The 15,748-nt window shown below is 45.7% G+C and overlaps 2 protein-coding genes and 1 non-coding gene across 3 annotated transcripts; all 3 read right to left on the bottom strand.

Annotated features, from left to right (window-relative positions):
- Positions 1–12,939: 12,939 nt before the first annotated feature.
- LOC129151749 (skin secretory protein xP2-like) lies at positions 12,940–13,906 on the bottom strand. The gene is made up of 2 exons (XM_054727647.1): positions 13,648–13,906; positions 12,940–13,388 (listed from the first exon to the last, which is right to left on the bottom strand). Exons 1-2 carry the CDS (start codon positions 13,706–13,708, stop codon positions 12,940–12,942), a joined length of 510 nt encoding a protein of 169 aa, XP_054583622.1. The 5' UTR covers positions 13,709–13,906.
- Positions 13,907–14,124: 218 nt separating this feature from the next.
- On the bottom strand, positions 14,125–15,103 carry LOC129151748 (uncharacterized). Its single transcript, XM_054727646.1, has 2 exons — positions 14,941–15,103; positions 14,125–14,496 (listed from the first exon to the last, which is right to left on the bottom strand). Exons 1-2 carry the CDS (start codon positions 15,076–15,078, stop codon positions 14,125–14,127), a joined length of 510 nt encoding a protein of 169 aa, XP_054583621.1. The 5' UTR covers positions 15,079–15,103.
- MIR9288 (microRNA mir-9288) lies at positions 14,999–15,092 on the bottom strand. Its single transcript, NR_129016.2, has one exon. It is a non-coding gene; the product is annotated as a microRNA mir-9288 (primary transcript).
- Positions 15,104–15,748: the final 645 nt, after the last annotated feature.

Raw genomic sequence — 15,748 nt, 5'->3', positions numbered from 1 at the left:
TAGGTACTTGGGCTGCTTGCAATTCTTGGCTATTGTAAATAATACTGCAGTGAACATAGCGGTGCATATATTATTTCAAATTACTGTTTTGGGTTTCTTTGGATAACATTCTGAGAAGCGAAATCACTGGGTCATGGGCCAGTTTCATTTTTACTTTTTTCAATATATATTTTTATTGATTTCAGGGAGGAAGGGAAAGGGAGAGAGAGACAGAAACATTAATGATGAGAGAGAATCATTGATCTGCTGCCTACTGCATGCCCTCTACTGGGATCCAGCCCACAACCCAGGCATGTGCTCTGACCGGAATTGAACTGTGACCACCTGGTTCATAGATTGACCCTCAACCACTGAGCTACTCTGGCTGGGCCATTTTTAATTTTTTGATGAAGCTCCATACTGTTGTCCATAGTGGCGGCACAAGTCTGCATTCCCACCAACCGTGCATGAAGATTCCCTTTTCTCTACATCCTCACCAACACTTGTTTGTAGATTCTGACAGTTATGGGGTGATATCTCATTGTGGTTTTAATTTGCATTTCTCTGCTGATTAGTGACATTGAGCATCTTTTCAGATGTTTATCAGTCATCTGTGTGTCCTCTTTGGAGAAGTGTCTATTCAGGTTCTTCCCCCCCGCATTCCCCCCCCCCGCATCCCCCCCCCCGCCTTTTTTTTTTCAACTGGATTGTTTGTTTGTTGTTGTTGTTTTTGTGTTGAATAGTTTGAGTTTTATATAAAATTTAGATATTAACCCCTTATCAGATGAATCATTGGCGAATATGTTCTCCCATATAGTGGGTTGTCTTTTCATTTTGTTGATTTCCTTTGCTGTACAAAAACTTTTTAGTTTGATGTAGTCCCATTTGTTTATTTTTTCTTTCGTTTCCCTTGTCTGAGGAGCTGTATCTGAAAAAATATTGCTATGAGATATGTCCATGATCTTAACTGCCTGTGTTTTCTCCTAGGATTTTATGGTTTTGAGTCTTACACTTAAGTCTTTAATCCATTTTCTGTTTATTCTTGTGTATGGTGTGAGGTGGTCTAATTTCTTTTTTTTTTTTTTTTTTTGCATGTATCTATCCAGTTTTTCCAGAACAATTTATTGAATAAACTGTCTTTACTCCATTGTATGTTCTTGCCTCCTTTGGAAAGTTCTAATTGGCCATAAAAGCATGGGTTTATTTCTGGGCTCTCTATTCTGATCGATTGATCTATGTCTGTTTTTAGGTCAGTACCATGATTTTTGTTGTTGTTTTTAATATACTTTATTGATTTTTTACAGAGAAGAAGGGAGAGGGATAGAGAGAAACATCGATCAGCTGCCTCCTGCACACTCCCTACTGGGTATGTGCCCGCAAGCAAGGTACATGCCATTGACCGGAATTGAAACTGGGACCCTTGAGTCTGCAGGCTGACACTCTATCCACTGAGCCAAACTGGTTAGGACTACTGTGATCTTTTGATTACTATGGCCTTGTAGTATAGTTTGATATCAGATAGTGTGATACCTCCACTATTTGTTCTTCTTTCTCAACATTGTTGTGACTTTCTTAGAGTCTTTTGTAGTCCCATAAATTTCTGGATTATGTGTTCCATTCTGTGAAATATGCCATTGGTATCTTGATAGGAATTTCATTGAAGCAATGATTTTTTGGGGGTAGTGTGGACATTTTAATTATGTTAATTCTTCCTATTTGTGAACATGGTATATACTTCCACTTATCTGTATCTTCTTCAATTTCTTTCTCCATTGTTTTATAATTTTTCAAGTACAGGTGTTTTACATCCTTTGTTAAGTTTATTTCTAGGCATTTTATTTTTTTATGTTATTGTAATAGGGTTTGATTTCTTAGTTCCTTTTCTGATAGTTTATTATTGGTGTATATAAATGCAACTAATTTCTGTGTATTTATTTTGGATCCTGCTACTTTAATGAATTTATTGTCAGTTCTATTCATTTTTAGTGGAATCTTTGGGGTTCTCTATATACGGTATCATGTCATCTGCATATATTGACAATTTTACTTCTTTCTTTCAAATTTGGATGCTTTTATTTTTTCTTCTTGTCTGATCACTGTGACTAGGATTTGCAGTACTATGTTAAATAAGATTTGTGAAAGCAGATTTCCCTGTACTGTTTCTGATCTTAAAGGAAATGCTTTTAGCTTTTTCCATTGAGCATGATGTCGGCAATGGGTTTGTCATATAGGCCTTTGCTATGTTGAGGTATGTTTTATCTATTCCTACTTTGCTGAGAGCTGTTATCATAAATGGGTGCTGGATTTTATCAATTATATTTATTTTCTGCATTTGTTTATATGATTATGTGATTTTTATTCTTCCTTTGGTTTATGTAAGTGTATCACATTTATTGATATGCAAATACTGTATCAACCTTGCATCCCCTGAATAAATCCCATTGATCATGGTGTCTGATCTTTTTAATGTATTGGTGGATCAGGTTTGCTAAAATATTGCTGAGAATTTTAGCATATTTACCAGGGATATTGGCATATACTTTTCTTTTTTTGTAGTGTCTTTATCAGATTTGGATTTAGGATAGTTCTGGCCTCATAAAATGAGCTTGGGAGTTTTCCCTCTTCTTGAATAATTTGGAATAATTTGAGAAGGATAGGTGTTAGTTCTTCTTTTATTAGTTGGTAAAATTTGCCTGTGAAGCTATCCAATTCAGGACTTCGTTGTTTTTTTTATTATTATTATTACTGCTTCTATTTCACTCATAGTAATGGGTATATTCAGGTTTTCTATTTCTTACTGATTACATTTTAGAAGATTGTAGTTTCTAGGAATTTATCCATTTCATTCAGATTGTCCCATTTTGTTGGCATATAGGTGTTTTTTTTTGTAACATTTTCTTATAATTTTTTCTATTTCTGTGGTGTTGGTTGTTACTTCTTTTTCATTTCTGATTTTATTTATTTGGGTCTCCTCTTTTTTTCGTGATGAGACTGGTTAAAGGTTTCTCAACCCTGTTTATCTTTTAAAAGAACCAGCTCTTGGTTTCATTGATCTTTTGTATTATTATTATTATTATTATTTTTAGATTTCATTTTGTTTGTTTCTGCTCTGGTCTTTAATATTTCCTTTCTTCTACTCATGTTGGGCTTTTATTGTTCTTTTTCAAGTTCCTTGAACTGTAAAAGTTAGACTGTTTATTTGAGCTTTTTCTTATTTTTTGAGATAGACCTGTAATACTATGAATTTCCCTCTTAGGACTGCTTTCACTGTGTCCCATAGATTTGGGGTTGATATGTTCTCATTTTCATTTGTTTCAAGGTATCTTTTGATTTCTTCCTTAATTTCATTGTTAACCTATTCATTATTTAGTAATATGTTATTTAGCCTCCATGTCGTTGTATGTTTTTCAGTTTTCTTTTTGTGACTGATTTCCAGTTTCATAGCATTATGTTTGGAGAAGATGTTTGTTATAGTTTCAGTCTTTTTAAATTTATGGAGACTTGTTTTGTGACCTAACATATGGTCTATCCTAGAAAATGTACCATGTGTACTTAGAAAGAATGTATATTATGCTGCTTTGGGGTGAAATGCTCTGAAGATATCAATTAAATCCATCTGGTCTGGTGTGTCCTTAAAGGCTGCTATTTCCTTGCTGATTTTTTGCCTGGAACATCTATCCATTGAGGTCAATTAGGTATTAAAATCCTCTACTATGATTGTATTACTGTCAGTCTCTCCCTTTATGTCCATCAATATAGCTGCTCCTGTATTGCTTGCATAAATTTTTATGAGTCATATCCTCTTGTTAAATGTATGCCTTTATTATTATGTAGTTTCCTTCTTTGTCTTTTATTATAGCTTTGTTTTTAAAGTCTATTTTGTCAGATATAAGTGTTGCTATCCCAGCTTTTCCCCCCCATTTTTTTTATATCTTTATCCATCCCTTTTACTTTTAGTCTGTTTGTATCTTTCGATCTGAGATGGTTCTCTTGTAGACACCATATATTTGAGACTTGTTTTCTTACTCATTAAGCTACCCTATATCTTTTGATTGGAGCATTTAAACCATTTACATTTAAACTGACTATTAATAGGCATGTATTTATTGCCATTTTATTGTTTATAATTATGCTCCTCTGTTATATTTATTTTTTTCTTCTTCTTAAAGAAGACCCTTTAAAAGTTCCTGTAATATTCATTTGATGATAGTAAACTCCCTTAGCTTTTTCTTGTCTGGAAAACTCTTTATTTTCCTCTCAATTTTAAATGATAGCCCTGCTGAATAGAGAAGTCTTGGTTGTAGGTCCTTGGTTTTCATTACTTTGAATATTTTGTGCTAGTCCATTCTGGCATGAAGTGTTTCTGTTGAGAAATAAACTGACAGTCTTATAAGAGGTTCTTTGAATGTAGCTAATGGTCTTTTTCTGGTTGCTTTTTAGATTCTCTCTGTATGTAACCTTTGCCATTTTAATTATGTTGTGTCTTGGTGTGGGCCTCTTTAGGTTAATCTTATCTGGGGTTCTCTGTTATTTCTGGAGTTGTGTGTTTTTTTCCTTCACCAGGTTAGGGAAGTTTTCAGTTGTTATTTCTTCAAATAGGTCTTGAAACTTTGCTCTCTCTTTTCTTCTTCTGGTACCCCTATGATGTGGATGTTCTTGTGTTTCATGTTGCCCTAAAGGTCCCTTAAGCTATCCTCATTTTTTCTCTTTTTTTCTCCCTTTTAAGGATTTTTCCTTTTAAGATTAATATGATCAGTTGACCAACTGATCATATCTATATTTAAAGTATTACATATGTCTTCTCCTCATATTTTTAATTCCCTTTTTACTTATTTATTTATTTATTTTGGTGCTTTGATTGTGTGTTTTCTGCTGTCGTGCCTTCCAAATTGCTGATTTGATCTTCTGCTTCATCCAATCTACTCTTTACTTCTACTTGTCATGTCAGATAATGCATTTTTCATTTCTAACTACTTCTTTATTATGGTTCCTATGCCTTTTTTATCTGTTGTATTTTTAATTAATTTTTTTGTATTTCTCACTATGTTCCTTGAGTATCCTTATCAACATTTTTTGAACTCTGTATTTGGTAAATTGCTAGCCTTTATTTAATTTAGCTCTTTTTCTGGAGGTCTATATTGTTCTTTCATTAGGGGCATGTTTCTTTGTTTCCCCATTTTGGCTCCCTCTTAGTGTTTCTTTCTTTGTATTACTTAGATCTGTTATGTCTTCCAATCTTGGTAGGGTGGGCTTATGTCATAAGTGTTCTGTGGGATGCAGTTTTTGTGATCACCTGAGCTGGGTACTTCAGGAATGTGCCTTGTGTAAGTTATGTAAGCTCTCTTATTGTAATTGAATCTTGACTGCTATTGGTCCATTCCTGCATGGGTTCAATTCCTCAGGCTGGTTGACTATGAGGATCGACCTCTACCACAATGTATGGGTTTCTGTGTATGTGCTGACCACACTTAGTATAATTAGCCTGAGTAGGGTTTGGTGCCTGCTAAGATCTCCCAGTAGATATGCCACTTATGAAACTTATTGGTTCCTGCTCTGATATTAGCTAAAACTGGTCATTGGGTGTGTTGGCTCGGGGGCTCCTGGGAGGGATTCTGGTGCAGGTCAGTGTCAGACACTGCCTGTGACTGACCCTGGGCAACCTGTCTAAAGCTGAAAAGCAATCCACAATATGTGACTGCCTCTGCTGGGGCTGGGTGTGTGTGGGAAAGACAAGCTGTGAACCAGGACTTGGTGGAAGTAGAAGCAGCTACCACCTCAGAGTCACACACCTCAGTCACTGACACCCAATAAGACTTCCCAGAACTGACCAGGAAGCTGATTCCTCAGGAGGGTGTGAGCTCCCTAGGGAGGGGTGATGGAAGTCCTGGAGGTGGGGCTATTGCATTCACCCATGCTGATGCTGTAAGAAGGAGAGGGGTGCTCTACCTAAGAAAGATGACATGTGCAGTGTGGGAGTGGGACTCAGCACAGGGATCCTGGTGGCTTTCTCTTCAGCTTACTCCAAGAGCCACAAACCTCCATCTCTGCTCATGCAAATCTAGTCCGCTCTTCCTTCTCTTCACCAGAGCTCAGGTGAAGTGTGGGAGTGGGACTCAGCACAGGGATCCTGGTGGCTTTCTCTTCAGCTTACTCCAAGAGCCACAAACCTCCATCTCTGCTCATGCAAATCTAGCCCGCTCTTCCTTCTCTTCACCAGAGCTCAGGGTGAGAGATTGCAAATGAAATGTTTAGTGTTGTCCTTTTAAGAGTCCACTTTTTTTCTCTAACAGACTTCTGTCACTCCCTGGTTGACAGAATTCTTGATGGTTTTTACAGCCAGGTGGTATATGAATGCCTCTTCCTGGTTCTGGTGCTCTATCCCAGAGTAGACTTGATATCTCACTCTCAGGGGGAAACTTTGACTGAGACATTCCCTCCAAGATTTCAGCTGCTGCCCATGGTTGCAGGACCAGCCTTTCTTGCATCTCTGCCCTTTTTACCAGTTTCATTGTGGCTTCTGTAAGTCCTTGGTTATAAGACTTCTGTTCAGCCAGTCTTCAGTTGATTATTCAGGTTGATTGTTCTATAATCTATCCTACCTAATAATAGACAAATATGCAAATTTACCATACCTCTGACACACCCTCAAGCCACGCCCACCATCCATTCAGAGCGAGTATGCAAATTAACCCAACCAAGATGGCTACAGCCACAGAGAGCAAGGTTTCCTAGGTAACAGAGGAAGCCAAGCTTTCCGCCTGCCCTTGCCAGGCCTAAGCCTCCACTCAAGCTACAAAGTTTCAATTATAGAAGGTAAACAAATTCAAACAAATGGCGACAGAATGGATCTTGAGAGAGCAGGCCAGGGTTGCCGCCGGCAACAGGGGAAGCAAAGCTTTCCGTACACCCTGGCCGGGCTCACCTGCTTAAGGCTACAAAGTTTCAATTATAACCCCAACAGAAATGTCTGCCGGCCGCAGAGGGAGCCCCAGGCTTGGCTCTGCTCCAGGCTAAAAAGTTTCAATTGTAGAAGGAAAATAAATTCCAGATACCAGGGCCTCCACTTGGGTTGCCAGGGGGCGTTGCCGGCCTGCAAACCACCACAGGCCCCTCGCTCAGGCCACCCCACGCCCCAAGGGAACCCCACCCTGATCAGGGACACCCTTCAGGGCAAATCAGCTGGCCCCAACCCCTGTACCAGGCCTCTATCCTATCTAATAAAAGAGTAATATGCAGATTGATCATCACTGCAACACACCATATAGCTGCCCCCATGTGGTCAAAGATCCTGCCCCCATGTGAACACAAGATGGCCACCACAAGATGGCCAGCAGGAGAGGTCAGTTGGGAGGCACCCAGCCTGCAAGGGAGGCAGTTGAGAAGGACCAGGCCTGCAAGGGAGGGCAGTTGAGAGGGACCAGGCCTGCAAGGGAGGGCATTTGGAGGTGATCAACCCTGTAGGAGAGGGCAGTTAGGGGTGACCAGGCCGGCAGAGGAGGGAAGTTGGGGGCAAACAGGCTGGCAGCGGAGTGGTTAGGGGGTGATCAGGCTGGCAGGCAGAAGCGGTAAGGGGCAATCAGGAAGGCAGGCAAGTAAGCCGTTGGGAGCCAGCAGTCCTGGATTGTGAGAGGGATGTCCGACTGCCCGTTTAGGCCCGATCCTGGTTGGATCGGGCCTAAACGGGCAGTCAGACATCCCTCAAGGGGTCCCAGATTGGAGAAGGTACAGGATGGGCTGAGGGACAACCTCCCTCCATGCACAAATTTTGTGCACCGGGCCTCTAGTATATATATAAAAGCCTAAGCAACCTGCCGATGGGCCAATTGGCCAGTAGCTATGATGCACACTGACCACCAGGGGACTGACGCTCAATGCAGGAGTGGAAACCACAGGCATGGAAACATAGAACAGACGGATGAATCTCAGAGGGAAGTGGGGAGGAGGGAGAATGGGAAGATATTAACCAAAGATCTTCTATGCATACTAGAGACTCGGTGCATGGATTTGTGCACCGGTGAGGTCCCTCGGCCTGGCCTGTGGGATCAGACCAAAACCAGCTCTCAGACATCCCCCGGGGGTCCCAGATTGCGAGAGGGTGCAGGCCAGGGTAAAGGACCCCACCGTTGCATGAATCCCTCCACCAGGTCTCTAGTACTATCTAATAAAAGAGTAATATGCAAATTGACCATACCTCCACTACACCCACACGCCACACCGACCAGCCAATCAGGAGTGCATATGCAAATAAACCCAACCAAGATGGCTGCAGCCACAGAGAGCAGGTGGGAGGTGTGGGTTTCCCCGGCAATGGAGGAAGCCAAGCTTTCTGCCTGCCCTTGCCGACCCTGGCCTCCACTCAATGCTACAAAGTTTCAATGATAGAAGATAAATAAATCCCAACAAAAATAGTGGCAGCCACGGAGCTGGAGAGAGCAGGAGGCTAGGGTTGCCCCCAGTGATGGAGGAAGCCAAGCTTCTGCAACACTGGCCTGCTTTGGCCTCTGCTTAAGGCTACAAAGTTTCAATTATAGAAGGTAAATAAATCCCAACAGAAATGGCTGCCACCACTGAGTGAGCAGGAGGTTTGGCTCCACTCCAGGCTACAAAGTTTCAATTGTAGAAGATAAATAAATCCCAGATACCAGGGCCTCCACTTGGGTCGCCAGGGAGGCATGGCCAGCCTGTAAACCACCACAGGCCCCTCTCCCAGGTCACCCCACACCCCAAGGGAACCCCCACCCTGATTCGGGATACCCTTCAGGGCAAACCAGCTGGCCCCCACCCATGCACCAGACTTCTAACCTATCTAATAAAAGAGCAATATGCAGATTGATCATCACTCCAACACACAAGATGATTGCCCCCATGTGGTCAAAGATCCTGCCCCCATGTGGACACAAGATGGCCACCACAGGATGGCCAGCAGGGGAGGGCATTTGGGAGGGACCAGGCCTGCAAGGGAGGGCAGTTGTGGGCGATCAGGACAGCAGGGGAGGGCGGTTGGGAGGGACCAGGCCTGCAAGGGAGGGCAGTTCGGGTCGATCAAGCATGCAGGGGAAGGCAGTTAGGGTTGACTAGGCTGTCAGAGGAAGGAAATTTGGGTTGACCAGGCCTGCAGGGAAGGGCAGTTGGGGGGGACCCAGGCCTGCAGGGGAGAGCAGTTAGGGGTGACCAGGCCTGCAGGGGAGGGCAGTTAGGGGAAATCATGCTGGCAGGAGAGCAGTTAGGCATCAATCAGGCTGGCAGGGGAGTGGTTGGGTGGTGATCAGGCTGGCAGGCAGAAGCGGTTAGGGGCAATCAGGAAGGCAGGCAGTTGAGCAGTTGGGAGCCAGCATTCCTGGATTGTGAGAGGGATGTCCGACTGCCCATTTAGGCCTGATCCCTTTAAACAGGCAGTTAGACATCCCTCAAGGGGTCCCTGATTGGAGAGGGTGCAGGCTGGGCTGGGGGACACCCCCCCCCCCATGAATGAATTTTGTGCCCCGGGCCTCTAGTTTAGTTATAATTGCAGGAGTAGGTGAGTGTAGCTTTCATCTATTACACCACTGTCTTGGATTCTGCTTGTGTGTTTTCTGTTATCCTGTTCTCTAAATGCCAATTTGGTCTTCTTTATCTAACCTGCTGTTGATTCCCGTCAGTGTGTTCTTCATTTCAAATATTGTATTCTTCATATCTGACTGGTTCTTTTTTTATGGTTTGTTTGTCCATTTTTATGCTTGCTATTTCTTCATATAGTTCTGAGTTTATTAATTCTTGCACTAAGTTCCTTGAGCATCTTTATAACCATTGTTTTGAACTCTATATCTGGTAGATTGCTTGCCTCCATTTCATTCAGTTCTTTTTTTTCTGGGGGTTTCTCCTGTTTTGTCATTTGTGGCATGTTTCTTAATCTTTTCATTCAGGTGGCCTCTCTGTATTTGTTCCTGTGTATTAGGTAGATCTGCTCTGTCTCTCTGTCTTGGTAGGGTGGTCTTATGTAGTAGGTGCCCTATGGGGCTCAATAGTACAGTATCCATGATCACTTGAGCTAGATGCACCAGGAATGTCCCTTGTGTGGTTATGTGAGCCCTTTTGATGTAGTTGAATCTTGAGTGCTGTTAGCTGATCCACTGGTGGAATTGACCCTTGGGCTGGCTGACAATGAGGATCAATCCTGACCACAATGTACAAATTGTTTTGCAGGGGCTGAATTAGATCCAGCAGGTTCTGGTGCCTGCCAAGATGTCCCTATGGATATGGAGCTAATTGAGTCATACTTTGATGTAGTCTCAAGTCTGCCACTGGGTGTGTTGGTTCTGGTGCCTCTTGGGAGGGACTGTAATGCATGTCAATGACAGATGTTGCCTATGACAGGCCCTGGGCTATTTGTTTGTAACTACAAAGTGATCCACAGTTTTTGGCTACCTCTGCTGGGCCTGGGTTCACATGGGAGGGGCCAGACTTCCACCAGTACATGTACCAAGCCTAGCTTCCACCAATACCAATCCCTATAGCAGGTCAGCAAAAGGCTCAAGTCACCCCAATCTACCACCACTTGGCTGATGCCAGTTAGGCACAGTCACTGAAGAGCCTCTGGCAGTACAGGAGTTGTGTAAATAGGTACTCAGTAAGTCACAAGGTAGGCGTGAGTGGTGTTTATCAGTGGTGTTCACAGGTTCAAACTTGGCACCAGTTCTTGGCCTAAGACACTCAGAAAACATCTCAGGGTACACATAGGCCAGCCACCACCTATCTAGGACTTGTGGATCTTTGTGGTGGGGCAGGGTCTTAGGGAGACTTCAGGCTGAGGCCAGTGACGTTCATCAAACTAAAACAGATTAAAATTTGGACATATAGTGGGAGGGCTCAGATCAGAAATGGTGGTGTTGGTTGGGTATGCAAGGGAAAAATAATCCTCACTCCAAAGTCACAAAATTCAGTTTCTCCCTGTCTGTCTCTTCCACCCTGAGTCTGTCAAGACTTCCTCTAGAGCCAGGGTGAGGAATATCCAGCCTGAGGGCTCTATAAGGCCTGCAAAATCATTTGGACCGGCCCTGTCAAGACATTAAATGAGTCAAATGTTTGACCAAATATAGTAGGCAAATTTTTAAGTTGATAATTTTGTATGTCCCATAAATGATGTTATAAATATCTAAATGTCCCCACCCCTTGTTTAGAGCCTTCTAAGAAAAGAGATTCCCCACCCCTGGTCTAGAGCCTTCTAAGAAAAGAGGTCACCCTCCCCTACTCTAGAGCCTTCTAAGAGAGTTTTGCACCTCAGTCTCATGCTGGACACGGCCAACTGACTCCACAGGATACAAGGTTGGCAGTGTGGGGTCACAGGAAGTCAATCTGGAGGATAGGGCTAGTGCAATCCACCAGATTGATGCCATGTGGAGGGGAAATGCTCCACCCAGGAAAGATGGCATCTGTGGGTGGTGCAGGAGATGGACTTAGCACAAGGGCCTTGGCAGCTATCCCTCCAGCCCTCTCCCTATATGAGACCCTCTCCCTCTGAGCCACTGGCTCTCTGCCAGAGCCCAGGATGAGTACCTGCAAATGAGATTTTGTGGGCTGGTCCTTTAAGAGGGCACCTGATTTTTCTACCAGACCCTTCATCTCTCCCTGGCAGATGGAATCCCCACTGATTTTTACAGCCAGATCTCTTCCTGGGTCTACTACTCTGGGATGGAGAGCCCCACGTGGGGTTGAGACCCCTTGCTCCTTAAAGGTTACCTTTGCAGCTGAAATATCCTTGAGATTCTTTACCACCTCATGTGGGTATGAGGCCAGCCCTTTTTAAGTCTCTGTCCTTGCTACCATTTTGGATGTGACTTCTTGGGTAATCCTTGGTTATGAAACATAAGTCATATGTACATTATAAAAATTTTAGACATCACATTAAAGAAAGGATAAGAGATTTACAAGCACCACCCCAGAGGTGGCCCTCATAAGTGGCTTTGTGTATATTTCTCAGGCTCTGCCTCTCATTCTGTCACAGGCAGACTTGTTTTCACATATGGTGTCTGCCTATTGAAATCACCGGTATGGTGTCTACCTGATGGGATCCTGGATGCAGAGAATTTTCCCACAGGTCTCATGTGAGAGGACCCCTGAGGCCTTTATCTGTTAAGCCTCACTTAGAGAGCCCTGCACCCACTTTAGCAGCTGCTTAGAATCCCTCATCCATGTGGATGAGGATTGGTGGATCCCATTCCCTTTCCAAGGACATGAGTGCTTTTTCCAGTTCCCAGCTATTTCATCAGTGCTCTGATGGGTAGTCTTGAAAATACATCTTTGAAAAATTGTGTAATAATTTCTGTCGGGGAACCTCCTTGGACAAGCACAGCCAGGTACAGGTGTGCCCCTGTGGGACTTTGGCAGGTCCTGCACACGGTTCTCCCAGAGGAGGGGCCTTTTTCCCTCTTCCCCAGGGGACCTGCTGGAGCCTCTGCTGCCTCACTTTGTCCCCAAGGTTGGTACCACTAGACCAGAAACTTGCCAATTTTATGGTGAGAGTGTTCTCTCCCCAGTGTTGATACTGTGTGTGTCCCCATCACGAGGTTGAGAATCTCTGACGTGTACTAACATGTGAACTACCTCTTATTAGAATTGCATGTGTTTGCACTTTGTCTCATAAGAAAACACTGAGAGTTATCTGTACCACAAGGATATTAAACCTTTATCTGGCTTTGGGTTGCAAGGAATGCTTTCAAGCTTATGTTTTGACTTTTTCTAGATGTCTGCATTTTCCTAATATCTCTTTTGGGCACTGGAAGAGGCAGTCAGCCTTTGCCTGACTGACTTGTGGCCCTGGGGTTACACTTTGCACAGAAGCCTCTGTGAAAGTACTTCATGCTCAGGAATTTAAAATATGAACAATAACATTTAAAATACCAACAATAACCATTTAAAATACAAAAATAACAAAATAACATTTATTTGTTATTTAACATGGATTATACAATGGGAGAATTAAAGCTAAAAAAAGAAAATAATAAAAGCAATCCCCCAAAAAATCACCCAAATAATAAACATTAAAAGATAAAGAACTGAATCACGCCATGGAGAACAAATAAACAACAAAATGAAAACAGAAAATAAAAGGAAAATTTCAAGGCGTGAGTGTGAAACACGTTTTGCCCTTATGACAGGGTGAGCACATTCCACAAGGGGCCCTTGAGCTGGGCCCTCCACAGGCAGCTCCTCCTCTGAGGCAGGAGCCAGCATGGGCTCCAGGGAGGGTTCTTCATCCAGCGGTGCTGGGGCCTCAGTTTCTTCTGGGGCCGGCCCTGGCTCCACAGCTGCAGCTGGAGAGGCTGCTGGAGGTGGTGACAGCTCTGGAGCTGGAGATGCCTCCAGCTCTGCATCCTGCAACTCAGGATGGACTTTGGGTGTGACAGGAACCACATCCACCTCCTGGGCTGGTGCTGGAGTTGGGAGAGGAGAAAAGATCACCCAGGTGCCTGCATGTCCATCTGTCCCCCAAAGACAGAACACAGCTAGAGCCTAGGACCCACCAAAGGATGTGCTCCCCACTGGCAGTCCAGAAGGTTGGTGGTCTTAGGTGGTCTTTGCTCCTGGCCAGGCTCAAGGGGTGCCCCATATGTGTCTGGCAACAGCCTCTCCCCATTAGCTCACATGGACCTCCCCAAACCTTCCCACCCCTACACCTCCCCACTTTCTCACCCTTGGGCCCTTGAGCTGGGCCCTCCACAGGCAGCTCCTCCTCTGAGGCAGGAGCCAGCATGAGCTCCAGGGAGGGTTCTTCATCCAGCGGTGCTGGGGCCTCAGTTTCTTCTGGGGCCGGCCCTGGCTCCACAGCTGCAGCTGGAGAGGCTGCTGGAGGTGGTGAAAGCTCTGGAGGTGGAGGTGCCTCCAGCTCTGCATCCTGCTCCTCAGGATGGACTTCCACTGTGACAGGAGGAGCTGCCTCTGCCTCCTGGGCTGGTGCTGGAGTTGGGAGAGGAGAAAAGGTCACCCAGGTGCATTTCCATCTGTCCCCCAAAGACAGAACACAGCCACAGCCCAGGACCCACCACAGGACGCCCTCCCCCCCCCCCCCCGCCCGCAGTCCAGCAGATGGGTGGTCTGAGGCTGGTCTTTGCTCCTGGCCAGGCTCTAGGGGTGCTACCTGTATGTCTGGCAGCAATCCCTCCCCATAATTCACATAGATCTCCCCTCCCATCCCACCCCTATCACCCCAACCTCCTTACCCTGGGGCTCTGCCTCCTTGGATTCCAGGTCTTCCCATATGGTGTCAGTAACAGGCTCATAGCGTCTCAGGTAATAGTTGAAAATTAGCATGTGCATGTTGGGACGGAGCAGCTTAGTGGTTGGAGGCCTTTGGATACTGGTCGGCCTCCCTCGAGGAGTCCTCCATACAACGGGCCCGGGCTCCCCAGCCGCCCAGGTGGCCACACACACTTCAGGACTGTCCTGGCCCTCAGTGGTGTGGCTCACCGGGCCCTCACTCCTGGACATGGGGAAAGAGTCTTCCTCCACCAGCTGCTGCTCCTCCTTGATCAGGGTTGAGCGCTGCAATGACAGTGACCAGCAGCCGTCAGTAGGCCTCAAGCGTGACCTTAGTCACTGCTGCTTCTGCCCCTGGACCTTCTGGTCCGGGATCAGGCCCAGCCCTGTGTCTGCACAGACCTCCACCCAGGGGAAATGAGAGTCACCTCCAGGGCTCAGGATGTACCTCGGGCAGAGGGCGCCACCCACACTCCACGTCCACCCAGCCAGCCTTGACCTGGGGTGCGAACATGACTGGTCCTGACCCCCCTACCCAACCTGTTCCTGTTCTGGGCAGACCCTCCCCATGTGAATACCCCTTTGCCACCCCCCCTCAACACACACATACACACACACACACACACATACACACACACACACACACGAGGAGGGGACATAGGGCTGCTCAGGTGGGATCAGAGTGGTGGCCTGGCCTGAACAAAACTGCCCTAAGCCTCCCGGTGTTACCTCCTGGTCCCGCCGTGCAAAGGGCCACAGGCGTCTGGACTGAGTCCTGATCCAGCGGCGGGCACGTCGGAACCTACTCTCATCGCTGCCTCTCTTGAGGCCTCGGTCTCGGCACACGGGGAGACAACACGAAAACATGGTGTCCTCTACAGTGCCTCTATCCGAGTGAGATGGGAAGGGGCAGTTATAGAATGTAGCTGCCTGGTTACCGGGTTCTGTTAGGCTCCATCGTCAGGAAGTGAGGTCACTGCTCATGTGTGAGGAGGTGCTCTGGGTAGGGGACCCAGGGGTGACCTCACTTCCTGACGATGGAGCCTAACAGAACCCAGTAACCAGGCTGCTACATTCTATAACTGCCCCTTCCCATCTCACTCGGATAGAGGCACTGAAGAGGACAACATGTTTTCGTGTTGTCTCCCCGTGTGCCGAGACCGAGGCCTCAAGAGAGGCAGCGATGAGAGTAGGTTCCGACGTGCCCGCCGCTGGATCAGGACTCAGTCCAGACGACGCCTGTGGCCCTTTGCACGGCGGGACCAGGAGGTAACACCGGGAGGCTTAGGGCAGTTTTGTTCAGGCCAGGCCACCACTCTGATCCCACCTGAGCAGCCCTATGTCCCCTCCTCGTGTGTGTGTGTGTGTGTGTGTGTGTGTGTGTGTGTGTGTGTTGAGGGGGGGTGGCAAATGAGTGTTCACATAGGGAGGGTCTACTCAGAACAGGAACAGGTTGGGTAGGGGGGTCAGGACCAGTCATGTTCGCACCCCAGGTCAAGGCTGGCTGGGTGGACGTGGAGTGTGGGTGGCGCCCTCT

The sequence above is a fragment of the Eptesicus fuscus genome, chromosome 15 (assembly GCF_027574615.1).
Source record: "Eptesicus fuscus isolate TK198812 chromosome 15, DD_ASM_mEF_20220401, whole genome shotgun sequence".
Taxonomy (NCBI): Eukaryota; Metazoa; Chordata; class Mammalia; order Chiroptera; family Vespertilionidae; genus Eptesicus; species Eptesicus fuscus.
This window is presented reverse-complemented; position numbering and strand designations above follow the sequence as displayed.

What these genes read in the sequence shown, in the direction of transcription:
- LOC129151748 (XM_054727646.1), bottom strand. Translation starts at nt 15,078, where the DNA reads ATGTTTTCGTGTTGTCTCCCCGTGTGCCGAGACCGAGGCCTCAAGAGA. An exon ending in TTGCACGGCGGGACCAGGAG is followed by an intron (nt 14,497 to 14,940) that starts GTAACACCGGGA and finishes CTGTCATTGCAG; the next exon opens with CGCTCAACCCTGATCAAGGA.
- LOC129151749 (XM_054727647.1), bottom strand. Translation starts at nt 13,708, where the DNA reads ATGCTGGCTCCTGCCTCAGAGGAGGAGCTGCCTGTGGAGGGCCCAGCT. An exon ending in CCCAGCTCAAGGGCCCAAGG is followed by an intron (nt 13,389 to 13,647) that starts GTGAGAAAGTGG and finishes TCCCAACTCCAG; the next exon opens with CACCAGCCCAGGAGGTGGAT.